Here is a 27051-nt window from a genome sequence, read left to right as displayed (position 1 = left end):
TTTTAAGAATTTGGAATATATTCTAAAATAATGACAGATGTATAGGATGTGAAATATATAAACTAGCAATATGTTCACTGATTATCAGAATTCAGAATTATGTGCTGTGTGTGTTGTGATATTATACTTCTGTTTGACAGCAGTGCAATAGAATTGTTTACATCTGAATTATTGCACACACATGATGAACACATTGTCCTGTGAAAATGATGCTTTGCTGTCACTCATTAAGGATTTTTGGGTTCTGTTGTAATTCGATGGCGTCACCATTACGTGGTCCATGAAGGCGAAAAGGACAGTCTCTGGCACAGAACTGCACTGGGGAGATAAATGGCAGGAATTAGGGGTTACTTGCTATTTGGGGGCAACCCAGTGAGTTTACTGCATGGTGACAGTCATGGTACAACACTGTGCAGAGACACACCCATGATAGCCATGTCCATGGTCTGGGAGGAGTCGGTGGGGGCCTCACGCTGGCTGATTTCCGTATCCCTGCAGCCATGCAGCAGACATCAGGGACCGTGTCCTGGGTTCAGGGCCCCGAGGGCAGGAGCTCTGTGCCTTTCCATCTCCTGCTCTGCCCTCAGCTCACCTCCTTTCCCTCCACCCAGAGCCGTGCAGGAGGTGACGGGACAGCGAGGGATCGTCATCACCCGCTCCACGTTCCCCTCTTCTGGCCGCTGGGGGGGACACTGGCTGGGAGACAACACAGCCGCGTGGGACCAGCTGAGGAAGTCTATCATTGGTGTGCAGCCTTGTGGCAGGGCCCCTGCTGGCAGGGAGGGGGCGGTGAGGGGAGCAGGAGGCAGGGCTCAGGGCCTGGTCTCACCCGCTCTGCTTCCCTTTGCAGGCATGATGGAGTTCAGCCTCTTTGGCATTCCCTATGTAAGTGTCCCTGGATCCCTCCTGCTGACCTGGGAGCTGGAGCCAGCGTTCAGAAACCCTCAGCAGGCCCCTTTTCTTGCTTCTCGGTTCAGACAGGAGCAGACATCTGTGGGTTCTTTCAAGACGCTGAATATGAGATGTGTGCTCGCTGGATGCAGCTGGGGGCCTTTTACCCCTTCTCCAGGAACCACAACACTGAAGGGACCAAGGTAGGGCATTCCCCCTCCATTTGTGAGCTACAATTAAAGCCATCTGTCATCCTAGGGCATATTTAAAATCCTTCAACCCTGTGTCTTCGTGAATCCAACTCCCAGTATCTTTAGATTATTCTTCTTATAGGCAGACTTGAACCAAGCAGATCCCAAGAAGAATGTCATCTAGGAAATTTTATTGTCTCCTGGGAAAGCTACAGGGACCTTTTGTAATGAATTAAGACTATTTTGAGGCTTATTGATAATTATCTTGATGTAGCTGTGTGTGTTCTGCATAAGGAATAAGCATTAAGTGGGTCCTTTAAGTACCTGAGACCGTCTAGGCTGAGCTCCTCACAGTCCTCTTCCTCTTTTGCAGAGACAGGACCCTGTGTCCTGGAACGCCACCTTTGTGAATCTTTCCAGAAGCGTCCTGGAGACCAGATACACCCTGCTGCCCTATCTCTACACCCTGATGCACAAGGCCCACGTGGAGGGCAGCACAGTGGTGCGGCCTCTCCTGCACGAGTGAGTGTCTAGTGGGACCTTAGTGAGTGGTGGGTGACTTCCTTCCTTCAATAGGGTGGCAGGGGAAGAAAATGATTCCTCTAGATTGTCGTAACTCCCTATACATAGATTACACGTTAGTATACCCTTTCTGTACTGTGTTCTCTATGGCATAAATCATTAACAAAAGTCACTTATTTTTTTTAAAAGATTTATTTATTTATTTGAAAGGCAAGGTTATAGATAGAGATGAAGAGACAGAGATCATCCATCTGTCGGGTCACTCCTCAGATGGCTGCAATGGCCAGGCCTGAGCCTGGCTGATGCCAGGAGCCTCTCTGGGTCTCTCTCATGGCTGCAGAAGGGCTGCAGTACTTGACCCATCTCCCTCTGCTTTCTACGTGCATTAGCAGGGAGCTGACCAGAAGTGGAGCAGAGGAGTCTCGGAGTGGCAGGTATATGGGACGCTGGCATCCCAGGTGGAAACTTAACCTGCTGTGCCGCAATGCCAGCCCAAGAAGTTGTTTCTAAAGAAACAAAAAATGGAAATAATCTATTCAGCACAGGATCACTTCTTTCAATTTGGCCAGCAAGGCCCACACTGGCATCTTTAGAAATTAGGTCACACATTGTCCCAGGTGCCAGTGAGCTCAGTTCACAAAGGAAGGCGTTTCTGTAGTGGAGTCCTGGGGGATGAGGGCCTTCCTGGCATTTAAACTGTGCCAAGGTAAAGACGTGTGCACATACTTTATAGCAGAGAACACAGCTAGATCTCCCCAGTTCTGAGGTTTGATGAGCATGTCCTAGGACAGATGGCTGTGGGCCTGTGTGTTCCTGAGTGAGCCAGGCCTAGGCCAGCAGTAAGGATCCTCAGGTGCAGCGGGTTCCTGGCTTGGGTCTGAGTTGAGGACTTCCTTCAGGGCTGGGCTGGGCTGGCTGGGCTGTGACTGTGGCCCCTTCCTGTCCTCTCCAGGTTTGTGTCAGACCGGGTGACCTGGGACATAGACGGTCAGTTCCTGCTGGGCCCGGCCTTCCTGGTCAGCCCTGTGCTGGAGCCTGTGAGTAGGGGGCCTCTGGTGGGCAGAGGGTCTCGGCTGTGAGGCTGGAGAACAGTGAGGGGAGAAGAGGCCTGGTGCCGGGTCCTGACACCTGCTTCTTGTCCTGTCTCTGTCTCTTCCTCTCCTTCTCAGCCTGTCACTCAGCGACTCCGGGCCTCAGGTTCTTCAGCTTTCAATTCAGCCCAGCAATTGTGGTTCTTAGGACAATCAAACATGATATGCTTGAAGATATAATCATTTCACCATTTACTGAAATAGGAATGAATAGGGTGGCAGTAATATCAATTTCTTTTTATTTAAAATTTTTTACTTATTAATTTTTGAGATAACTTTTTTTTTGACAAGCAGAGTGGACAGTGTGAGAGAGAGACAGAGAGAAATGTCTTCCTTTTTGCCATTGGTTCACCCTCCAATGGCCGCCGGATCCAGCGCGCTGCGACCGGCGCACCGCACTGATCCGATGGCAGGAGCCAGGTGCTTCTCCTGGTCTCCCATGGGGTGCAGGGCCCAAACACTTGGGCCATCCTCTACTGCACTCCCGGGCCACAGCAGAGAGCTGGCCTGGAAGAGGGGCAACCGGGACAGAATCCGGCACCCCGACCGGGACTAGAACCTGGTGTGCCGGTGCCGCAAGGTGGAGGATTAGCCTAGTGAGCCGCGGTGCCAGCCGAGATAACTTTCTTTTTAAGTTTTAAAATTTTTATTAACATAAAGGAACAGCATTCATGTATTTCATAAGTACAGTTCTAAAATGATAACCATAATCTATCTCCCTCTCGCTCCCCCAACCCCCATCCTTCTCTTCTTTCTTTACTTATTGAATTTTTTTTTTTAACAGGCAGAGTGGACAGTGATAGAGAGAGACAGAGAGAAAGGTCTTCCTTTGCCGTTGGTTCACCCTCCAATGGCCGCCGCGGCCGGTGCTGTGGCTGGCGCACCGCGCTGATCCGAAGGCAGGAGCCAGGTGCTTCTCCTGGTCTCCCATGGGGTGCAGGGCACTGCACTTCCGGGCCACAGCAGAGAGCTGGCCTGGAAGAGGGGCAACCGGGACAGAATCCGGCACCCCGACCAGGACTAGAACCTGGTGTGCCGGTGCCGCTAGGCGGAGGATTAGCCTGTTGAGCCGCGGTGCCGGCCTACTTATTAATTTTTACAAAGCGTAATTTTAATCTACTCTATAGTCCCAGGCTTAGTTCACCACTAACCATAATATTCACCAAATAAAAAGTAGGAAGAGCACAGCTGCACAGAAGTGTAACAAGGGCTGAAAATGATAATTGCATCACCAGATATCTGCTCCCTTCCTGTACAGGTTTTGTATTCTGTATTAACTGTCACATGTCAGAGAAAATATATGATATTTATCAGAAAAGAGCCTTCCAGTAGAAAAACAGGCAAGGGCTATAAACAGTAATCAATTGAAAAGGTGTTTCACTTTCATATAAAGTAAATTTTACAGTAGCCACAAAATCATTAATACTATGGTAGTATATAATTCTTATCAATGTGCTGGACCAACATTTAAAACAAAGTTTGACAAAGCACTGTATTTACAAAAAACTGATAGACAGGCATCCATCTTCCTCCTTCCTTCCTTCCTTTCTCTTCTTTCTTCCTTCCTTCCTTCCCTCCTTCCTTCCATTTTAACTACCACTTTTAAGGGAGAACATGCAGTATTTGTCTTGCTGTCTGGCTTTCCACTCAGCATATGTCTTCTAGTTCTGACCATTTTGCAGCAAATGTTAACATTTCAATATTTTTAATGGCTGAATAATATTCCACTGTGTTTCTATGTGACAGTTTCTTTATCCACCCCTCTGTTCATGGAACCCTTGGTTGACTCTACATTTTGTGTGTTGTGGACAGTGCTGCCACAGACATGGCAGAGCAGGTATTCATATATTTTGGGCACATACCCAGCAGTGGCATCGCTGGAGCATACAGCAGGTCTGTTGTTGGTAGATTTCTGCATGTGAGCCATTCTAACTGGGGTGAGGTAAACCCCATTGTGGTTTTGATCTGCATTTGGGGCATTTGTATTTCTCCTTTTGAAAACTGTTCAGGTCCTTTGCCCATTACTTCATTGTTTTTTGTTGTGGAATTTTTTGAGTTGCTGAGATATTCTGGATATTAAATATTTCTTTGCATTCCCCAGTAAATCACTATTGAAACAAATCTTTTCAGTGGAATGGCTTGCAGCAATAAGTGCCATCTTTGCCGATGGCTGGCCTTTCGCTTCCTTCCGCTACAGGCTCTCCAGGAAGCAAGAGCTGTTTTTCTCTGTTTTATCTTTTAAAATATTTATTTACTTGCTTGAAAGGCAGAATTGCAGAGAGGGAGAAGGGAGGGGACAGAGAGAGAGGAAAGAGAAAGAGAGAGAGAGAAAGAGAGAAAGAGAAAGAGAGAGAAAAAAAGAGAGAAAGAGAAAGAAAGAGAGAGAGAAAGAAAAAGAGAAAGAGAGAAAGAGAGAAAGAGAAAGAGAGAAAGAGAGAGAGAGAAAGAGAGAGAAAGAGAGAGAGAGAGAGAGAGAGAGAGAGAGAGTCTTCTGTCTGCTATTCCATGCCCCAAATGGCTGCAGTTGCTGAGCTTGGTCCACTGCTAAGGGAGGAGCCTGGAACTCTGTCCAGGTCTTCCGCGTGGGTGGCAGGGGACCAAGCACTCGGGCCATCTCCCCCTTCTTTCCAGGTGCACCAGCAGGGAGCTGAGTTGGAAGTGGAGCAGCCAGGACTGGTACTAGTGCTCACAGGGGATGCCAGCCTCATAGGCAGTGGCTTCAGCTGCCGGTGATTTGGCTTCTGGTTGAAATACCTGCTTAGTGCACTCTGCCAACTCCCATTGCACCTGTGCAGGTAGCCTTTGCTGCAGAAGTCAGGATGCCCTTGGAGAACCTGCGTCCCGTTTCCATGAGCCTGGTTTGAGTCGGGCTCCTCTGCGTCTGACCCAGCTTCCTGCTTATGTTCACCCTGGGAGGCAGCCAGCGATGGCTCACGTACATGGGTTCCTGATACTCACATAGGAAAACGAGAGTGAGCTCTAGGTTTCTGGCTTTAGGCTTGGCCCATCCTGGACAAACATTCTCTCTCTCCTTCTTTGCATTTAAAATGGAATAAAAATTAAAGCACAATTTTATGGTATCTGGAGAATTTTTTTTATCTCCCACGCAAACTCAGTTTTTTTAATCTCTTTAAAGAAGGGATGGAGTCAGTCAATCAGTAAATGGTGATTCTTGTTCTTTGAAGTCTTGGAAAGGACAGGAGGCTTCATGGAAGCCACTCATAGGCGGGAGACAAGTCTCTCCCATTCCCAAAGGAGAAGGGAAGGAAGGTTCCCCACATTGCTCACCTGAATGGAGATCCAAGTGTGTCTTAGGCTAGCACTGTGGTTTTAACTCTTTTCTCTGCTGTTTACTCTGCCCTAGATAACTGTGCCCACCAACCACGCCTTATCTGTGCTTAATTCCAGAATGCCAGAGAAGTCACTGCGTATTTCCCTGAAGACCGCTGGTATGACTACTACACAGTAAGTTTTGGTATATGTGTATGCAGCTTGGGAGAGCGGTGGACTACGGAAGCTTTGATGGGACAGACCTCAGGACAAAGCCTGCCTCGGATGCCACCTGTTTTATGGTCTCAGCCCCACTGTTTTAAACCTTGTCCTACAGCTATATCACCTCCAGATGGGGTCAGACCACTTCCCTCATCACAGGGCTGCGAAACAACTCAAAACACAGCACAGTCAGTGCAGGCCGCCCACGGTCTATACCACGGTGCAGTCAGTGCTGGCCGCCCACGGTCTATACCACGGCGCAGTCAGTGCTGGCTGCCCACGCTCTATACACAGTGTGGTCAGTGCTGGCTGTGCACGGTCTATACTGCGGCACTGTCAGTACTGGCTGTGCATGGTCTATACCGCAGTGCAGTCATGCTGGCTGCCCGTGGTCTATACCGTGGTGCAGTCAGTGCTGGCCGCCCGCGGTCTATACTGCGGCACTGTCAGTGTTGGCTGTGCAGTCTTGCTGGCCGCCCACGGTCTATGCCACAGCACAGTCAGTGCTGGCTGCCCGCACTCTATACACAGTGTGGTCAGTGCTGGCTGTGCACGGTCTATACTGCGGCACTGTCAGTACTGGCTGTGCATGGTCTATACCGCAGTGCAGTCTTGCTGGCCGCCCACAGTCTATGCCACAGCACAGTCAGTGCTGGTTGCCCATGCTCTATACACAGTGTGGTCAGTGCTGGTTGTGCACGGTCTATACTGCGGCACTGTCAGTACTGGCTGTGCATGGTCTATGCCACAGCACAGTCAGTGCTGGCTGCCCATGGTCTATACACAGTGTGGTCAGTGCTGGCTGTGCGCGGTCTATACCACAGCACAGTCGTGCAGGCTGCCCACGGTCTATACCGCAGTGCAGTCTTGCTGGCCGCCCACTGTCTATACCTGTGTTTCTTCATCTTTCCTTGTACCATCTCTCTTCAGAGTAGTCCATAATGGCGGATACTACTGAACATGTGAAGTACTGCTGTAACTTCAGTTTTTAAGCTTAATTTTTAGAAAAGATTTACTTGAAAGTCTGAGTTACAAAGAGAGAATAAGAGACAGTAAGAGGTCTTCCATCCACTGGTTCACTCCCCGAATGGCTGCAATGACTGGGGCTGGGCCAGGCTGAAGCCACAAGTCAGGAGCTTCATCTGAGTCTCCTACGTGGGTGCAGGACCAAAGCATGTGGGCATCTTATCCGCTTTTCGCAGGCACATTAGCAGGGAACTGGATCAAAAGTGGAGCAGCTGCGACTTGAATCAATGCCCATACGGGATGCTGGTGTCTCTGTTGGCTGCTTTATACACTATGCCACAACACTGGCCCGTAACCATAGTTTTTGTTTGTATCCTTACATGCTGTCAGTGCAAAAGTATGGAGGCCTTGTCCTCTCTGTGCTTTGGCTAAATGCCTTCTGGAGTAACATGGATACCACTGCATGGGTTTATAGAGAACCTGCAGAGGTGAATGAAAGCGTTTTCTACCTCCTCCAGCAGTGAGCGCTCTGTGACAAACAGGTGATCGAGCGAGGGTAGCTGAGCTCCAAGATAACATTTTAAGTTGTGTGAGCTGTAAACCCCAGACTGAAGGGTCTTGTACAAGATGAGGCAGCCATAATGCACATTTCATTCAGCAACTGGGAGAATGAGGGGAATGCTGTGACTGACGTGTTCAATGTTGAAATGCAGGCCACGTGTTTAGAGGTATGGACAAGGCGTCTGGCACAGTGCGTTGTTGTACCCTGTCTCTCACCATTTTGTATTTCCCTCTGCCCACAGGGTGCGGATGTTAATGCAAAGGCCCAGTGGAAGGTCCTGCCCGCCCCTCTTGACCACATCAACCTTCACGTCCGTGGCGGCTACATCCTGCCCTGGCAGGAGCCTGCGCTGAACACCAACCAGAGGTGAGCGTGGACTGGGGTCCCCTTCCCACAGCAGTTAGTGCACCGCTCTGTAATGAAGCCCAGCGGTGTGGAGGCATGGACGCTTACTGGTGATGGATGGAGTATTTCTATCTCCTGTGACACTATTGACACCAGAGAAAGATGTGCCTGGTGGTACTGCCTCTGTTCCTAGCAAAAAGCCCTGTATTCTGCTCTTGACCGTCCCCTTTTGAAATGTGAAAGAAGCATTCAAAGGTGATTTAGGGAAAAATTATTTGTGCCTCCAGTCTATGTCTCTCGTATAAATGTGTTTCCCACAGTCGGCAGAATGCTCTTGGTCTCATCATCGCCCTGGATGACAACAAAGAAGCGAAAGGTGAACTCTTCTGGGATGACGGAGACACCAAAGGTGAGCCCTGGGGTGAGAGTCACTGTTTCTAGTCCTGTGTCTTTGCCCCATGGGCATTCACTGCTGAAGGTCCTCAGCCGTGGGAGAAGTCACAGCAGACATAATAGCAAAGGGGCTCAAAAGAAGAATCTTGTTTCTTGTTGCACCATTCAGGGGCACTGGTAGGTGAACCAAACATGGAAGAAAAACCCGTTCTATCTGTTGAAACTCCCCTCATAGGCCAGCGACACACATTATATACACATAGGTTTCATTTCATCGTCAATAGGCACCTGGAAGACATGTTTTCAAGATTATCCCTACAATTCCATATCTGGATAGTCTTTCTAAAAATAGTTAATGAAATGAAAAATATTTATTTATCAAGTAACACTGAATATATTCAAGGTATACAATGTGACCTTCTGATTAATTAGTTAATTAGTACTTCCATGACTATTACTGCACATTAGATGCCTAGAATTTGCTCATCTTAAAACTGAAAGTCTGTACTCTTCAACCATCAGCTCCCCGTTTGCCTAACGTTTCAGTCCCTGGCAACCCCCATTCTGACCTGTTTTACTGATTTTTTTTTTTTTTTTTTGTGATTCCACATGTAAATGAGATCATGCCATATTTGTGTTTCTGTGTTTGGCTTATTTTACTTAAAATAGTGTATAGGTTTTTCCATGTTGTCACAAATTCCATTTCTTTCTTTCTATGGTGGCATACTATTCTATTTCCTGTATTTACCACAACTTCTGTTCCCACTGCTTTGTTGTCAGGCATGTCATTTCTGTATCTTGGTGATTGTACAAATATATTTCTATAAGGCTTGGGAGCATACTGGTATTTACACATCAGAAGTCTTGTCCTTGTTTGAAAGCCTTTTTTGGGGGGGTGTCTTTGGTCTTGTGAATGAGGGGAGACACGCAGAAGCAAACGTGGGGGTAATTATATATCCATAGTATTTGCTTTAGTTCCATTATCTCCCAACCCTCTCTAGGGGCAGCTCAGGGAGGTTTTCCCTACCTTGCACCCAGTGGGTATTGGGTCCCGTAGGAAGTTCTGGGAGGAATTTCAGGAAATCCACATCTAGAAAACCTTCTACTCAACAATATTCCACAAGAGGGAAAGGGGAGGCGAGACGCAGGGCCAGAGCCATATTCGTAAAATCTCTAATCTGAATGCAGCCGGCTAGGCTCCCAGTTCTTCCTGACATGTCTCCTGGTCTGTCAGGTGCATTCTCTCCATTATGTCTTGCTACCCTGCTTACCACTAAAAAGTACATTTAAAATTAAAAAGTTAAATATAAGGGCTGAATCTAAATTCCAAGAAGAAAACAAAGTAAAGCAATTTCCTTGTCATTACTCTTTGCAATAATTTTTTGATATGACTTCCAAAGCACAGAAAAAAAATGAGACTGCCAGAAAATAAAAAAAAAAAAACTTCTGCACAACCAAAGAAAAATTCAGCAACGAGAAGTCAATTTACTGAATGGGAGAAAATATTTTCTCCAGAAAAAGCCATATACTTGTATCTGAGAATGGACTAATATAAAAAATGTATGAGGATCTCATATGACTCAGTGGCAAAAAACCCTGAATACCCAATTTAAAATGGGCAAAATGACCAAATAAATATTTTCAAAGAAGATAAGGAAATGCCCAACAGATACTTGAAAATGTGAATGATATTGTTATCAGCAGAGAAATGCAAATCAAGATGAGCTATAATCTAACTGCTGTCAGGATGGCTACTATAAAATAAGGTATAATAAATGTTGGTGGGGGTCTGAGGAAACGGAAATGCTACAATTTACCGGTGTACATTGGTACAGTTGATGTGGGCTAGGTTGGCTCTACATTCCTATTCCAGGTTCTTGCTTCTTACTTAGAGAAACATTTTAATACAGGCACAAATACAATGCACAAAGTGATAAAGTTTATTTAAAAGGTAAGGAAGACACACACATGTGGGCGTTGTTCAGGAAGAGTGGGCCAGGAAGGGATTTCAGTACCCTGCTTGCTGTGGGGCCACTTGAAGAGAGAGAGAGAGAGAGAGAGAGAGAGCTCCCTCCATTTTGCTAAGATTATTATGAGCTTGGAAAGTGGAGGGGTAGCAGGGTGCCACCCAGGTCAGGGGAGATACATCCTGGGGAAGGGGTCATTTGACTGACAAGTGGGTGGATAGGATTACATGGGGTGGGGGAGATGTGGCGTCCAGCTCCTGATCCTAGTCTACCTACCTGCTGTACCCATATCAGAGCCACTGGGGAAAACAGAACGGAGGTTTCTTAAGAAGATGCATCTATACCTCCATGTTCACTGCTGTACTGTTCATAAAAGTCAAGATATGAAATAACATCCACTGATACATGAACATAATTCAGCCAGAAAAAGACAAAAATGCTGCCATTTGTGACATCCAAATGTAGCCTGAAAGAGAGGCGGAGTAAAATCTTTCTGTGGAGGGCAGTCCAGTCTGACTTTTCTCTCTGTCACTTGCAGATACTGTGGCCAATAATGTTTACCTCTTATGTGAATTTTCCGTCACCCAAGTGAGTAGCTGATTTTTATGAATCTCAGATATAGACTTTGTCAGGCCATTAGCACATATGTGTGTGTGTGTGTGTGTGTGTGTGTGTGTGCTCTTCTATTTGAAATTTCATATGGACATATTAGACCTGTTTCCATGTAGCTTCCGAGCATGGAATCATTCATATCATCAAAAGGAGGCAATCATGTACATGTAGATAAACCGAAGTAGCTAGCATTTATAATGACAGTTTTTAAAAATGTGTGTATTGATTTTTTTTTTTACTCAGAGGATGATTAACCTGAATTTATTCCTTGAGAACACATTAATAGGGCTGAAGGTTTTTCAAAGTTGCAGGGACCATCGGGTCTAGCTTGAAATACCTGAGTGACTTCAGAAATCTATGTAGGGCATGCGTGCCTCTGTGGTTAATTGTCCTTGATTGTTTTTGCAGAACCACTTGGATGTGAAGATCTCACAATCAACCTACAAGGACCCGAATAATCTAGCATTTAAAGAGATTAAAATCTTTGGATCACAGGAACCTAGCAATGTTACAGTGAAACACAATGGGATTCTAACTCAGATGGCTCCCAAGGTCACTTATGATTATAACCTGAAGGTAAAATTCCATAATGCTGATGTAGTTTGTCAAGAATCCTTTGTAACACAATGGCATTCCTGTTTGCCAAAGCAGGATGAGTTCTGGCAGAACCAGAGCACACTCTGAGACTTGTGTGGTTGGTTGAGGGGCTGGAAGAAGAACCGAGCTTAGCAAGTGGCCAGAGCCAAGATGATCTTGGGAACATGCATGGAAGGGGGCTAAGGTGCATTGATCTGTCCACGCCAGTTCCCTTCCCTACCCCTCAATGACTGCGCTCCCTGACTTGACATTCACAGAAATGAAAATCGTAGGACACAGAAGAGCAGGGTTAGTTAGGAAAGTGAGGAACAGGATTAGATGGAAAGTGTATGGGAAAGCTGCTGGGTGATGCTGGAAACATAAGGGTGAGAGGTAGCGGTCCCCAGATTAACACTTCGAAGTGCCTTGTGTTTTTAAAAATATTGGGATATGAAGTATATGACTTACTCCAATACCATGTGTGAAATAAATATCTTAAGAAAGGAATTTTGTAATAATATTGAATGGGTAGGTATTTTGTTAGGTGATAATAATATAATATTTTTCATCAGTTATTATGGGACTTGACATCATGAAGTACTTGTAAGCATTCATTATTTATGAGAAATATTTCCCTTGATAGTCCTAAGCGCAGGTACTCCAGTAACCCAGCACTGGGGACACCGGGTCCCCAAGATTCTTGAGTGACATTCTAAAGTTTGGGAAAATGAGTCACTTTTTTCAGATTTATTTATTTATTTGAAAGGCAGAGTCACAGAGAGGCAGGGAGAGAAAGAGAGAGACAGACAGACAGAATCTTCCACCCTCTGGTTCACTCCCCAAATAGCCAAATGGCCAGAGCTGGGCCTGTCTGAAGCCAGGAGCCAGGAGCTACTCTGGGTCTCTCATGTGGGTGCAGGGGCCCAAGGACTTGGATTGTCTTCTGCTGCTTTACCAGCTGCATGAACAGAGAGCTGGGTCAGAAGTGGATTAGCTGGGACTCGAACCAGCTCCCATATGGAATGCTGGGACTGCAGGTGGTGGCTTTACCCACTGTGCATACAATGCTGGCTCTGAAAACAAGTCACTTTTAGCTTCTACTATAGTGACAAATAGATGACATTTATAATTTGTCTGGGCAACACTGTGAAGGTTTCTTTCTTTTTTTTTTTTTTTTTTGACAGGCAGATTTAGAGAGAGAGAGGGAGAGAGAGAAAGGTCTTCCTTTTTCCGTTGGTTCACCCCCAAGTGGCCACCACGGCCAGCACATTGCGGCCGGCGCGCTGTGCCGATCCAAAGCCAGGAGCCAGGTGCTTCTCCTGGTCTCCCATGCGGTTGCAGGGCCCAAGCACCTGGGCCATCCTCCACTGCACTCCTGGGCCACAGCAGAGAGCTGGACTGGAAGAGGAGCAAACAGCACAGAATTTGGCGCCCCAACCGGGACTAGAACCTGGGGTGCCGGTGCCGCAGGTGGAGGATTAGCCTAGTGAGCCACGGTGCCGGCCCCTGTAGAGCTTTCTGACAAAGTGTTAGAGACCCCCTAGTATATGGGTGGCAAGGGGTGTGTCTAAGTGCAACACTTTTGAAAGATGCATTTGAGAAAAAAAAAAAAGCTCTGTAGACATCTGTCATTGACTCCACTCCTGTAAGACCAAAGGAGTGCATTTGTTTGCTGAATTTGGGAGGCAGGGAGACAATTTATACACAGAAATCTATCCTGAAGGAGGCAGGGAAACCAAATCAACATATAGGAAATGGTAACATATTCTTAATTGAGTATTCAAAGTTTAAGAAAAGAGAGGAGCAAAACCTCAGTCCAGAACTAGGCCCAGGACAATAGTGTCTCAGTTAGGCATTCGTGAACTACAGGTGACAGGAAACCCCAATTGGTTGTTATTGATTGGGGATTTTTTTCCCCTTTCTGCAGTAAGAAATTTAGAAGGTGAGGCCGGCACCGTGTTTCACTAGGTTAATCCTCTGCCTGCGGCGCCGGCACCCAATATGGGCGCCGGATCTAGTCCTGGCTATTCCACTTCCAGTCCAGCTCTCTGCTGTGGCCCAGGAGGGCAGTGAAGGATGGCCCAAGTGCTTGAGCCCCTGCACTCGTATGGGAGAACAGGAAGAAACTCCTGGCTTCTGGCTTCGGATTGGCACAACTCTGGCCGTTGCAGCCATTTGGAGAGTGAACCAAGGGAAGGAAGACCTTTCTCTCTGTCTCTCTCTCTCACTGTAAACTCTACCTGTCAAGTAAATTTTTAAAAAAAAGAAATTTAGAAGGTAGAGAGTAGCTGACATTGGTTCAGTGGCTCAAGTATGTCAACTAAGATGTTGCTTTCTCTTGGGATTTGAAGTGTTTTTTCATTCCAGTCATTATGTGTCATAATATAAATGAAAAAAAATAATATAAATGAGAGATAATTAAATCACAAAGACAAACACTTGGCTAGCAATGCTCAGTGGATTTGAACTTACCTTTTAATGTTCACATCTACATTGCATTGATTAAAAATTGAGCTCTTGATGGCAGTTGGGTATTCTAAACTGAAATAGTGAGTAAGAGAAATATTTTGTATGGAGCAGGCATCTACATGTGTATTCTTCAAATGGGCTAATTTTAGTAGAAAGGGCATTTGCCTAGGTAAAGCTTTCTAAGGTGAGGTATCAGAATAGCTCAACCTAAGCTGTAAGAATAGACTTACGTTATTATTCAATTAATTTTATGGAACTAGCACAGCTAGTATCCACATTTGCAATGGGATCAGCTAAAATAGGAAATTTATGGATAGATTTTTGAGATCTCAGATGCCAAAATGAATTCATGCTTGACTTCTTCTCCAGGGGTCTCATGTTGATCCTTGAATCAAGACTGTGCCATTGTGGGAACTCTGGATGATGAAGGGAGGCAGATTAATAGGACAAGGATGTGCAAGGCGAGAGAGAATGGGAGACTGGTACCAGGGTAATAACTCTTAGAATGCAATTTTATCATTGCAAATGAGCAAAAACTTTGTGCAGAATTCAACTTATAGAAGAAATTAAAACAAGGAAGCTACAAAATAATAGTATTGTGGTATAGCAGTGTAAACCTCTGCCTGTGCTGCCAGCACCCTATATGGGTGTGGTTTGAGACCGATTTGCCCCACTTCCCATCCAGCTCCCTGCTAACGTGCCTGGGAAAGCAGCAGAAGGTGGCCCAAGTGCTTGGGCCCCAGCACCTATGTGGAGACCTGGGAGAAACTCCCGGCTCATGGCTTTGGCCTGCCCAGCCTTAGCTGTTGTGGCCATTTGGGGAGTGAAGCAGTGGGCAAAGGATCTCTTTCCCTCTGTTTCTCTCTCTCTCTCTCTTTCTCTCTCTCTGTTTCTGTGAGTGTGTTTGTCTCTCTCTCCACTTCTCCTCTCTCTGTAGCTCTAACCTTCCAACTAAATAAAAAATTAAAAATAAGAAACCCAAAATAATAGTAGTAAAATATTTAATAGAAAAATATTGAATGTGTGAATTGTTGGGATTTAGTAAAGGTTTCAAGTTTTGAGTTTTGGGACTTGGAGAAATGAAAGGGCTGTTAAGTTGGAAATGCAAGGAAAGTTCATGATTTTGCTGTTCTATTGATTTTATAAATGATTAAACTGAGATCCCAAAATGGAAATAATTTGTTCAGAAATGGGGTGGGGGGGAGAACCCAGGCCATGTGATTCTCATGGCTGCACACTGGTTTGAGGAGAAGGGAGTAGGACTCAGCTCAACTTGGCCTGCAGGAGAGTGAATTTCTGACTACATCACGAGGGGAAAGAGGAGTCAGGGTAGGAAAGAAAAGGGCTGTTCATTGCAGGTTTCATTTGACCTAACTCTCCCACACTGTGACGTACAAGGTTCTGACAGAGAGGGAGATGTGTGCACCTGCGTCCTTCAATCCAGCGTGCCTACAGCTCTCCACCTCAGTCACAATCTTGTGTTCCTTGTAAGGCAGAGAATCTGGCCTGATGTCTACTTCACGTTTTAGTAAGATGTTTGTTCTGTGGATGACTGTCCTTGTGCCTTTCCATTCCCACAGGTGGCTGTTATCACAGAAATTGACCTTGCCCTGGGAGAAGCGTACACGGTGGAGTGGACCTTGACGACGAGGGATGAGGAAAAGATCGACTGCTATCCTGATGAGCAGGGAGTTTCTGCAGACAACTGCGTTGCCCGTGGCTGTGTCTGGGAGGTAACCAGGCGGGTGGTGCTATCACGCCTTAAAACCTCTCTGCTTACTCTGCACTTTCATCTTGATAGCTCCCGTACCTCTGCTTAAAATCCATCAAATGAGCTTCCAGCAGAAACTGGTTTGGCTGTAAAGAGTAGGTGGGGCTAGAGGTGGGATAAATTGCATAACTATGTTGCTTGGTGACTGGGAATTTAAATATGTGCCCCTGCCAAATGATGTATAAGTGAATGAGTGGCGGACTGGCTTTCTCTCCCCATGCATTGCGTGTCCCCACTGTTTCTCTTGGCTAGTTCCCGGACCACATGCTGATCCAACACTGGCCTTCTTTTTCAGGAATCCGCTTCTCCTGGGGTCCCTTTCTGCTACTTCGTCAATGATCTATACTCGGTCAGCAATGTTCAGTATCACTCAGATGGAGCCACTGCCGACATCTCCCTAAAGTCCTCTGTTGAAGCCAACGCCTTCCCTTCCACACCCGTGAACCCCCTGCGCCTGCAAGTGACCTACCACAAGAATGAAATGCTGCAGTTTAAGGTAAGCCCGGCGTCTGCATCAGAGTTTATTTTGGGACCCCCTGTTTGAGGTATCTGTGAAATAGTTACCAAAGGGCCACGACTTCTTTTTCTTTCATGGTTTCATTACAAGAGTTAAGGGAGGACTAGCAGTTCTTATGTAAATTCCTGTATTAATCTGTAAGCTTCTCAAAGACAGGAAGTTGTCTTTTTACATTGGTGTATCTGAACAGAACTTGAAAATTGAAAGAGCTGCCATATTTGTTGAGAAAGCAAATGAACACGGTGAGGCCAATGTGTCGTTGTCTGAAAGATTCTTCACAATCTGGGGTCACCAAACCTTATTCCCCCACCTGCACCCTTGTCTAACACCTGTTCCCTCTGGCCTAGATCTATGACCCCAACAACAGTCGGTATGAGGTCCCAGTCCCTCTGAACCTACCCGGGGTTCCAGCCAGCAGCCCTGAGAGTCGGCTCTACGAGGTCTCCATTGGGGAGAACCCATTCGGGGTGGTGATTCGCCGCAAGAGCACAGGCGCTGTCATGTAAGTGCTGTCCTGGGAAAGCCAGCTGCTCGGGGCCCCGAGGGAGGTCCGTGTCTGCTCCCAACCCCTGTCTGTGTTGCAGCTGGGACTCTCAGCTGCTCGGCTTCCTGTTCAACGACCTGTTCATCCGCATCTCCACCCGCCTGCCCTCCGCGTACCTGTACGGCTTTGGGGAGACGGAGCACACGGCCTTCCGGAGAGACCTGAACTGGCACACGTGGGGCATGTTCTCCCGAGACCAGCCCCCGGGGGTAAGGACGGAGTACTGGGTTCTGTGTCTGCCCCTCTGCCAGCTCTGGGTGTGCACGCGCTGTGCTGTGCCCTGCCAGACTCCACGTGCTGGGTTCCCCCTTCTGCTTCTCCACCAGGGGTGTAGTTCCCAGGCTCTCTGGTCACCTGTGTTTAATCAGTCACAAGGAAGACTGGACTCATTTAAGAATCAAATTTTTGTTGAGTTTCTTTCTCCCTATATTTAACTTTTTTGGGGAAGTCTGAACCATCATACTTTTGTTGAGTTTCTCAGCCACAATGTCTTTAACCCCTTTCCACCTCTCTGTCCTGGTTCTTAGTACAAGATGAATTCCTATGGTGTGCACCCCTACTACATGGGCCTGGAGGAGGATGGCAGTGCCCACGGAGTGCTCCTGCTGAACAGCAATGCCATGGGTAAGGCCGTGCCCGTGGCTCCCCTCATTTATGAGTAGTGTTATTATGTATTTGACCCAGCTGTCCTAGCTCTCATTGCCAGTTTATGTGCAGTGATGTGTGTTCTTTGTTGACTTTCTTGTTATTCCTTCCAATAACATGGGACAAGATGTCACCCAGTTCTTATTTTGGCAAATGTCTCGTGAAAAGAGATAGCTGGTCTGAGTCTCAAATACTCTGCAGATCCACTAGGCAGAGCCAGCTGTTAAACTGAATTCGTTTAAGTTAAATTTAATATGTAAGTAACCAATGAAACTACCGGTCAGATTACAGGTTTCTGGATGTGAGGGTATGAGAAAAATTTATGGTACATAGGAAACAGTATTATTATGGTCGCAGGGAAAGGATATTCATTTAAAAACAGATGAAACAAATGAAGTCAGTACCTGAGTTAATAATATTGCATTGGTGTCACTTTCTGATTTTTAGACTGTACAATTGTTTTTCAGACATTATCATTTTATAAAGCTGAGAATGGGCACACAGGTACTCTGAGTACTGTTTTTGCAACTTCTTGCTTATCCTATACAATACTGAAATAATAATGATAACAAGACTTTTAATTGAGGATAATAATAAATCATATAACAAGATAATAAAATACCCCAAACGGGAAACCTCCAAGAATTGGAACCTATGGAATTTCATGGGATTGTTTTAGTTCCTTGTGGATATTGCTTAGTTCTAAACATAGGGTGGGTACATGAAGAGGGGGGTGGTGTGGATGTTAAGGATGAATCTCAAGTCAAAAATTCCAGCGTGGTCGGCATTTTCTGTATTGCAGATGTGACGTTCCAGCCCACGCCTGCCCTGACGTACCGGACCACAGGGGGAGTTCTGGACTTCTATGTGTTCTTGGGGCCCACTCCAGAGCTTGTCACTCAGCAGTACACTGAGGTAGGAGGGAGTCAGCTGGCTGTCAAGTGTTTATACAGCACATTCTGTGTGCCAAACCCATGTTCATAGGAGCAACTCTCAGATGAGAAACTGGAATTGTTTCATATTTCTTAGAGAGATATAGATTGTAGAATGAATGGAATGAATACATTATAAACCCTTTAATTCATAGCCTCTCTGGGCACTTCAGAGGATCACAAGTAGTAAGGATAATAATTGTGGTGTTGTTGTTGACAGGGATGCTTGTGATGATGATAGAACTAATGGTTATGAGGATAGAGATGATGGTGACGTGGGGTTGATGTTAATGGTGATTGGGTGATGATGGTGGAAGTGACGCTGATGTTGCTGTCATTGGTGGAGATGATGTGAATGTGGTAGTGGCACTGAGATGACGTTGTTAGTGTAGTGAATGTGAGGCAATGATAGTCGTGGTTATGGCATTGATGATGGTTGTGGTGGTGGGAGTGAGGATGGTGTTGGTTGGAGGGGATCCGAGTGATGACATTATTGGTGGTGGTGCTAGCAATGATGGTGCTAATAGTGGTTGTGGTGGGGCGGTAGGGATGATTGATGGGTGGTGGAAGTGATGCTGGAGGTGGTGCTAGTGATGGGAGTGGTAGGAGGTGATGTTATTGATGATGCAGGTAGTGGTCATGATTGCGATAGTGATAGTGGATTCTTCATATATAAATTTAATCCAGCTTCCGTTTCTTGAGGACTAATACTTGGTGTCTACTACCAGGTGATTGGCCGTCCTGTGATGGTGCCTTACTGGTCCCTGGGCTTCCAGCTGTGTCGCTATGGCTATGAGAATGACACGGAGATTGCCAACCTGTATGATGACATGGTGGCGGCCCAGATCCCCTATGTAAGTTCTCAGTGCTGGGGCCTGGTTCTGGACCTCACACTCACCCAGGGGTCTCTGTATCTGGATTCCTTTCTGAGATTTTTACAAGTTGTACAATGATACAAAGTCATTTCTCATGCAGTACCACCTTGTGTCTCACCACAACACAGTAATAGCAATGGGGAGTCTAGATGCCTTCTGATAGAGGCAGAGCTCCAGGACTCCTAATGATTTGCCAAAGAACGAGGGGAATGTAGGCTGTCTGCAGCACCCTTCTATTATAGTGTGGTTTCTTCAATTTGTTTTACACAACTTCAAAATACTTGGTCAAAAAATCCTTGATTTCATATGAATAAAAGATCCTGTAAACAGTAGTTCTGCCTAAATAAAAACAAAACTCAAGTTTGGTCATGCCATTGTATGCATACATGCAATTGTGTGTTTTGAGTCCCAGCCTTCGACTTACACTGTAGCCCATTGCTTCATCATTGCGGAGCAATTTAATGCTTGAATGGGCTTGGTTTCCTGAAGAAATTCATGGGGCAGGACTGCATCCTTCAGTGGAGGACAAGAGGCCCAGTAATCAGAGAACTGGTCCCAGGGACGACTTACATATTAAATTCATTCCATTTAAATTTTCTGTTGTTTACAATTGTCCCAGTAATGGGATTTTTCCCATGCAATATCTCACTTTAGGAACAAAGCTGCATGTGATTACCTCAAAGACTGAATATTCCAAAGCCATCATAGGCTTTTGTTTGTAGTAGATTTCCCATCCACGTTGTCTGCTGTATTAGCTTTTTTTTCCTTTTTCTATTTTTTAACTGAAGATTTGTAAAAGTAGGTAAAGTTCCCAGGATCTAATTTTAACCCACGACAAAGCTGGGATGTGAAAGCATATAAAGGAAGCTGTCTGTAACTCAGGGCGCCGTGGCAGAGGGCTGCTAGTGGAGCCTGGGCTTGGACCGCAGCAGCATCGGTGGCCCTGTGTCTCTCCCCAGGACGTGCAGTACTCAGACATCGACTACATGGAGCGGCAGCTGGACTTCACCCTCAGCCCCAAGTTTGCTGGGCTCCCAGCTCTGATCCAGCGCCTGCATGGCGATGGGATGCGGGTCATCCTCATCCTGGTTGGTGCTCACGTGATGTCATGTGGGGAGGCTGGTGGGCTGTGGGGGAGAAGGCCCCGTGCTGTCCTTCCTTCCATGGAGTGAGCGGGAAATGGAAGCCCCACTAGGAAATGCATTTCCCTGGGGTCCAGAAACTACCACCCAGGGGACCCTAAGGCCTTCTCTCTGCAGGAGTTCTCCTTTTTCATGTCCTTGTCATTGTCAGCTTTGGTTTTCGCAGCTGACTTGTGGTTTGATTTCAGGACCCAGCGATCTCTGGCAATGAGACGCAGCCTTACCCTGCCTTCACTCGGGGTGTGGAGGACGACGTCTTCATCAAATACCCAAATGGCGGCGGCATTGTCTGGGGAAAGGTATGAGCTGAGCAGTGGTCTGCTAATCTCTGTGGGGTGGATCATACGATGTGTGTTTGTGCCTGTGGCTTCTGGCCTTTTCCAAATGGGCTTTGCTGTCAGATGTTCTCATTGTTGAAGTCAATATTTCTTGAAACAGTTGAGAATTTTTAAAGTAAGGTAGACGTATCATGGAATCTACTTATTGTGGAACAGTCATGCGTGATAATCAAAATATTATTTCCCTTAGGTCCATACTTAATATCTTATGAAATACTATGTAAGGGTAATTAATGAGTTGCTATTGAACTTTTTCCTCTCTACAGGTCTGGCCTGACTACCCTGATGTTGTTGTGAACAACTCTCTGGACTGGGACAGTCAAGTGGAGGTAAAGGCCTTGTGGATGTTGAGTGAATTTAGCTTTGCTAGGAATAGGCAGTCATATTCATGGCACTGGACATGCTTGTACATGGACATGAGTATGCCCAGGAAAGCATTTAAGAAGCATGTCCTAGGTGTCAGTCTCTGCACCGGCCAGGTTACATGCAATATTTTGCTCCCTACTTGGGCATACTTGTTACTGTTTGTAAGATTCATGACCCTGAGAGCTTAAATTACTTTCCTGCATTTGGTTGTGACAGTGAAGTGATTTTAAATGAAAGGCTTCAAATTCTAAAGGCCCATAGAATTTCTACTGGATGAAACCTTCAATAATCACCACTTTTTTCCCTTCTGAAGTGGTGTCTTGTTGTTGTTGTTTGGATAATCCTTTGAAGTAGTCTCTGACTCGTCAGTAGTGGTTGGGTCCTTGGCTCTGTTTCCTTTTTCAGCACTGTGTTTCTCCATCTTCACTGATAAACTCTCCCCACCCCAGTTCTCCCTCAGGTTCTCAACACTTCTTTCACCTCCCAGTTTCCAGCCTTGTGTAAAAGCTTACTCTGCTGCAACCTCGTTCATTCTTGAGACTGACCTGGTTTTCCCATTATTCTGCACCAGAACGTTTTTCCTGCTTCACTAAGCATTTGTTGCTTGAATGAAGTCATGGTTTCTTGCTGGTCAAGGAAATCTTCAGCCCCTCATTTGGTGAAGTACTATGTACAACGGACTGAGCGATTTACTGTTGATGGATTTACTATTGAGTGATCTACTATGGACTGCTCTGATAATACTACGAGTCAGGTTCTCAGGGTGTGGGTACCCATGCTTCCGAAGAGTAAGAGCCTGCCTCACTCTGCTTAGCTCTTCCACAATGGATATTCTTCCTGGATAGGAATTGTAGTGGGGAACATGTAGCCAATGAACCTCCACCGGGATGAAGAGGAGGCTGTTTCTAAGGGCTGAAGGGAAAAGAAGCTAGAATCTGTGTGGTCAGCAGCGTGGTTAAACATGTAGTGTCTAGAGGGGCCAGCATTGTGGCATTGTGGGTAAAGCCACTGCCTGCGATGCTGCCATCCCATATTAGATGTTGTTTCAGGTTCTAGTTGCTCTACTTCCCATCCATCTCTCTGCTAATGCTCTCAAAGAGCAGCAGGAAATGGTCCAAGTGTTTGGGCCCCTGCCACACACGTGGGAGACCTGGAAGAAGCTCCTGGTTCTTGGCTTTGGCTTTGCTGAGCCCTGGCCATTGTGGCCATCTAGAGAGTGAACCAGCGGGTGGAAGATTCTCTGTGTGTCTATTCCTCTCTCTGTGTAACTCTGCTTTTCAAATAAATAAATTAATTCTTTTAAAAAAATTAGTATATAGGATATCAGGATCAAGGATCAATCAGATAAATCTCAGTATTGATTCAGCATAATGCAGCAGATTGGAATGCAGGTATCAGCCACTTAGAAACTCGAGGAAAATGGCCTACTTGGGGAACTCTTCCCAGATGTATAGGATTGTAGGCAGTGGACAGAAGTACAGGAGAAAGTCCCCTAGTCGCCAGGAATGGGACCGGAAAGAAGCAGGCAAGATATTCATGTCTTATGCAGATGGGTTAGTTTTGAGAGCATGGAGGAAGGGGGAAGACAGATATTAAACAGCAACAGTGTAGTCTGGGGACTCAGAGCGCAGGCTGAGCGAACTCGAGCAGTGAGAGGACAGTGCTGTGAGCCCGTGACGCATTTCCCTGGTGTTCCTCTTGGATCCCTCAGATCTCAGAGCCAGTCAGTAGCACTTGTCCTCGAGATGCAAAATGAGAAAGCCACTATGGGACCAGACTGCTTGATTGTTGGACTGTGTGTTTTATGGCCGTCAACATAGTTGAAAAAAAATGGAGGTCAAAGAGGGTGGGTTTCCAAGACACTGTTTGTGGGTTGGAAAGGCAGTATGTTAGGTAGGGGGTTGATGGTGTTGACTGTTACCATTCGTACCAGTGGGAAGAGGAAAACAGTCCATGGATGTTTCCAGATGTGGAGGAAGCATGCAATTAGGGCTAGCCTCTCTTCCTTACACGCAGTGTTTTCCACATGAGCCAAGAACATTTCGTAGGCTGATAGGACTCACCATCAACCTGTGTTACAAGTCTGTCTTGCATGAGTTCTCAGTGAGCCTCTATCAGTTTGCTAATTTATTTTTTATGAATGGACTGTATTTAATTCTTACAGCAATACAGAGCTTATGCGGCCTTCCCAGACTTTTTCCGTAATTCAACTGTCAGCTGGTGGAAGAGGGAAATACAAGAAATGTACACCAACCCACAGAATCCCGAGAAGAGCTTGAAGTTCGACGGCTTATGGATTGTAAGTGTGTGTGTGTGTGCATCAGTCTGTGTGTGTCTCCGTGTGCCTAAGCATAGGTTTCATTGACCTTTAGTCAAAAGGAGAATGATCCCCCAAGAAGACAGTAGGTACTTCCTCCACTTTGGAGTGGAGTAGCCCTCAAACATCGGAAACCTTATACCTAATCTGAGGTTCCTGCTACGAAACCTCAAAGGTGGCTTCCATAAATACTTAGAACTTTACCATTCATACTCTGATGGAGAACTTTTTTATACTCTAGCTTGTTATTCTGTAGGGGATGATTGGTCTTTTTAGCCATGGGATTTGATGAGCCTCTATGGGTTGGTATCTACATGGAGTTCTGGATGTGAAATGATTTATTCCCCACCCCCTGGACTCTGAATGGAAAAGCTATAACTGTTTAGAGAAGTAAGCGGTGTCTGTGTTGACATTTCTAGGACATGAATGAACCAGCGAGCTTTGTGAATGGGGCAGTTCCTGCAGGCTGCACGGATCCCACTCTGAACCATCCCCCCTACATGCCACGTAAGGACCCTTGGCCTCCTCACCTGCAGAGCCACAGCCATAGCATCCCCAGTGGCCAGGGGCTTGCTTGTTTGTGCTGTGGTTTATTGTGGGCCTGAGACAAATGTCCTTCAAGCAGTTTTCTTATTTGAGAGCGCGTGCGTTCCAGGGCCCACGAGGGGAACTACTCAGATTTGCCCAAAGGGCACTTAGCAATGGTAATGTCACCAAAGGACCCTCACAGCTAGATCCCCCAGTTCCTTGGCATAAGTCGATTCCTTCACAGGACTGGGTTGTGTAACAACGCAGGGGTTCCCTTTCTCATGGAGTGGACTGTCTCTGGCAGTCCTGGCAGTCATGTCTTTCTTGGTTCCGAGGCCGTTCTCTGTGAGTTGGGCGACTTTCCACAGATCACATGGCGTTTCCAGCTTTTAGGTTCCTAAAACATAAAATGCTGCTGGTGATATCATCTTCACAGTATCATAGGAATTATATGAAATAGTTTACACATTGAATACCTAGAGCAGAGCATGTTAAAAACTATGCATTTTTCCGCAGGCCCCCTTCTGCTTTCTTAGGGAACTTGATGTGTAGAACACTCGTGGGTACCATCGCATCCTAGAGGCCAGCATTGATCTCACACCTTTGGTGAAGATGAGAGAGTCATGCAGAGGTTCAGTTATCTAGGACCCAGGTTCCAGTCTCTCGGAGAGAAGCACAAGGCACCCAGAATCAGAGCTGGCTTTAACATCCCTGCATCTTTCCCCAGACCTGGAGTCCAGGGGCACAGGCCTGAACAGCAAGACCTTGTGCATGGAGAGTGAGCAGATCCTGCCAGACGGCTCCCGTGTGCGGCACTACGACGTGCACAACCTGTATGGGTGGTCCCAGACCAGACCCACCTACGAGTGAGTCACTGTCTCCCTTCTCCACTGGGTACAGCCTGCAGAACGGCCAGTGATGGATGAAGCTACTGTGTAGCAATTCTTATTAACTAAGCAAATACCCAGTCTCCATTTGGGACTTGAACTGGCACTCCAGTAAGGGTGTCAGTGTGACATGTGGCAGCTTAACCCCTGTGGCACAGTGCCTGCACTCACAAAATCATTTTGTACTCCATTTAAATATGAATTATCCTAAGTAAAATCTTCATAAAGGAATTCACTGTCCCTCCCTCAAAAACAGAAAACCTAGTAAAATAATGGTGAGACATTGTAAGAAATACTTTGATAGGCAATTTCACCACTGTGTAAACACTGTTAACTTTGCATAGACAAACCTGGAGAATATACAGCAGTCATTCCACGTAGACTTGTGATGTAGTCAAGAGATGCGTAAGGCTTCCACAGGTGTAACACAGCATTTTACAGTAAACATTTGTTAAGCAGAATGAATATGCTCTAAAATAATGATAAAGGCTATGGGGTGTACGACAGATACCGCACTGATGTAGATTTGATTTGTATAACCCAGTATTAAGTGCTTACATGCTTGTGTCCTTCACTGTTACTTGACTGGCAGTGCAGTAGGTTTGTTAACATGTGCATCGTCACACACATGAGAGTAACGTGTAGTGACACCACTTATGATCATTGTGCCATCATTGCGCATAGGAATTTTTCAGCTTCACTGTAGTTTTATGGGGTCAACATTGCGTGTGAGTCATCGTGGCCCGAAAGGACATATTCAGGTACATGACTGCACAGAGTAGACAAATAGCAAGACTTAGGAGGACTTACTATATGAGAGCAACCCAGTGAGTTTACTGCATGGTGACAGCCATGGTACAACACTGTGTAGAGACACACCCATGATAGCCATGTCCATGGTCTGGGATGAGTCGGTGGGGGCCTCACGCTGGCTGATTTCCGTATCCCTGCAGCCATGCAGCAGACATCAGGTGACCGTGTCCTGGGTTCAGCCCCGAGGGCAGGAGCTCTGTGCCTTTCCATCTCCTGCTCTGCCCTTAGCTCACCTCCTTTCCCTCCACCAGAGCCGTGCAGGAGGTGACGGGACAGCGAGGGATCGTCATCACCCGCTCCACGTTCCCCTCTTCTGGCCGCTGGGGTGGACACTGGCTGGGAGACAACACAGCCGCGTGGGACCAGCTGAGGAAGTCTATCATTGGTGTGCAGCCTTGTGCCAGGGCCCCTGCTGGCAGGGAGGGGGCGGTGAGGGGGGAGGAGGCAGGGCTCAGGGCCTGGTCTCACCCCGCTGTGGTTCCCTTTGCAGGCATGATGGAGTTCAGCCTCTTTGGCATTCCCTATGTAAGTGTCCCTGGATCCCTCCTGCTGACCTGGGAGCTGGAGCCAGCGTTCAGAAACCCTCAGCAGGCCCCTTTTCTTGCTTCTCGGTTCAGACAGGAGCAGACATCTGTGGGTTCTTTCAAGACGCCGAATATGAGATGTGTGCTCGCTGGATGCAGCTGGGGGCCTTTTACCCCTTCTCCAGGAACCACAACACCGAAGGGACCAAGGTAGGGCATTCCCCCTCCATTTTTGAGCTACAATTAAAGCCATCTGTCATCCCTAGGGCATATTTAAAATCCTTCAACCCTGTGTCTCCGTGAATCCAACTCCCAGTATCTTTAGATTATTCTTCTTATAGGCAGACTTGAACCAAGCAGATCCCAAGAAGAATGTCATCTAGGGAAATTTATTGTCTCTCCTGGGAAAGCTACAGGGACCTTTTGTAATGAATTAAGAACATTCTGAGGCTTATTGATAATTATCTTGATGTAGCTGTGTGTGTTCTGCACAAGGAATAAGCATTAAGTGGGTCCTTTAAGTACCTGAGACCTTCTAGGCTGAGCTCCTCACAGTCCTCTTCCTCTTTTGCAGAGACAAGACCCTGTGTCCTGGAACGCCACCTTTGTGAATCTTTCCAGAAGCGTCCTGGAGACCAGATACACCCTGCTGCCCTATCTCTACACCCTGATGTACAAGGCCCACGCGGAGGGCAGCACTGTGGTGCGGCCTCTCCTGCACGAGTGAGTGTCTAGTTGGATCTCAGCGACTAATGGGTGATTTCCTTCCTTCAAT

General features: G+C 46.5%; 1 protein-coding gene across 1 annotated transcript in view; it reads left to right on the top strand.

Annotated features, from left to right (window-relative positions):
* Positions 1 to 27051, top strand: part of LOC100358478 (uncharacterized) — a 285002-nt gene that overhangs the window by 50762 nt on the left and 207189 nt on the right. Inside the window, exons 42-68 of the mRNA XM_089328728.1 lie at positions 612 to 745; positions 851 to 885; positions 978 to 1094; positions 1456 to 1604; positions 2557 to 2641; positions 6104 to 6160; positions 7957 to 8081; positions 8381 to 8469; positions 10959 to 11008; positions 11441 to 11608; positions 15658 to 15810; positions 16144 to 16344; positions 16713 to 16867; positions 16950 to 17118; positions 17437 to 17533; positions 18357 to 18469; positions 19215 to 19340; positions 20321 to 20449; positions 20692 to 20802; positions 21108 to 21170; positions 23372 to 23506; positions 23944 to 24031; positions 24780 to 24918; positions 26004 to 26137; positions 26243 to 26277; positions 26370 to 26486; positions 26851 to 26999. Coding sequence (XP_089184854.1) covers positions 612 to 745; positions 851 to 885; positions 978 to 1094; positions 1456 to 1604; positions 2557 to 2641; positions 6104 to 6160; positions 7957 to 8081; positions 8381 to 8469; positions 10959 to 11008; positions 11441 to 11608; positions 15658 to 15810; positions 16144 to 16344; positions 16713 to 16867; positions 16950 to 17118; positions 17437 to 17533; positions 18357 to 18469; positions 19215 to 19340; positions 20321 to 20449; positions 20692 to 20802; positions 21108 to 21170; positions 23372 to 23506; positions 23944 to 24031; positions 24780 to 24918; positions 26004 to 26137; positions 26243 to 26277; positions 26370 to 26486; positions 26851 to 26999 — 3123 coding nt within the window. The remainder of the gene's footprint in view (positions 1 to 611; positions 746 to 850; positions 886 to 977; positions 1095 to 1455; positions 1605 to 2556; positions 2642 to 6103; positions 6161 to 7956; positions 8082 to 8380; positions 8470 to 10958; positions 11009 to 11440; positions 11609 to 15657; positions 15811 to 16143; positions 16345 to 16712; positions 16868 to 16949; positions 17119 to 17436; positions 17534 to 18356; positions 18470 to 19214; positions 19341 to 20320; positions 20450 to 20691; positions 20803 to 21107; positions 21171 to 23371; positions 23507 to 23943; positions 24032 to 24779; positions 24919 to 26003; positions 26138 to 26242; positions 26278 to 26369; positions 26487 to 26850; positions 27000 to 27051) is intronic.

This window comes from Oryctolagus cuniculus, chromosome 3 (assembly GCF_051225735.1).
Source record: "Oryctolagus cuniculus isolate XC-2025 breed Fujian yellow rabbit chromosome 3, ASM5122573v1, whole genome shotgun sequence".
NCBI classification, from domain to species: domain Eukaryota; kingdom Metazoa; phylum Chordata; class Mammalia; order Lagomorpha; family Leporidae; genus Oryctolagus; species Oryctolagus cuniculus.
Note: the sequence above shows the minus strand (reverse complement) of the source record. Positions and strands in the feature narration are given on the sequence as shown.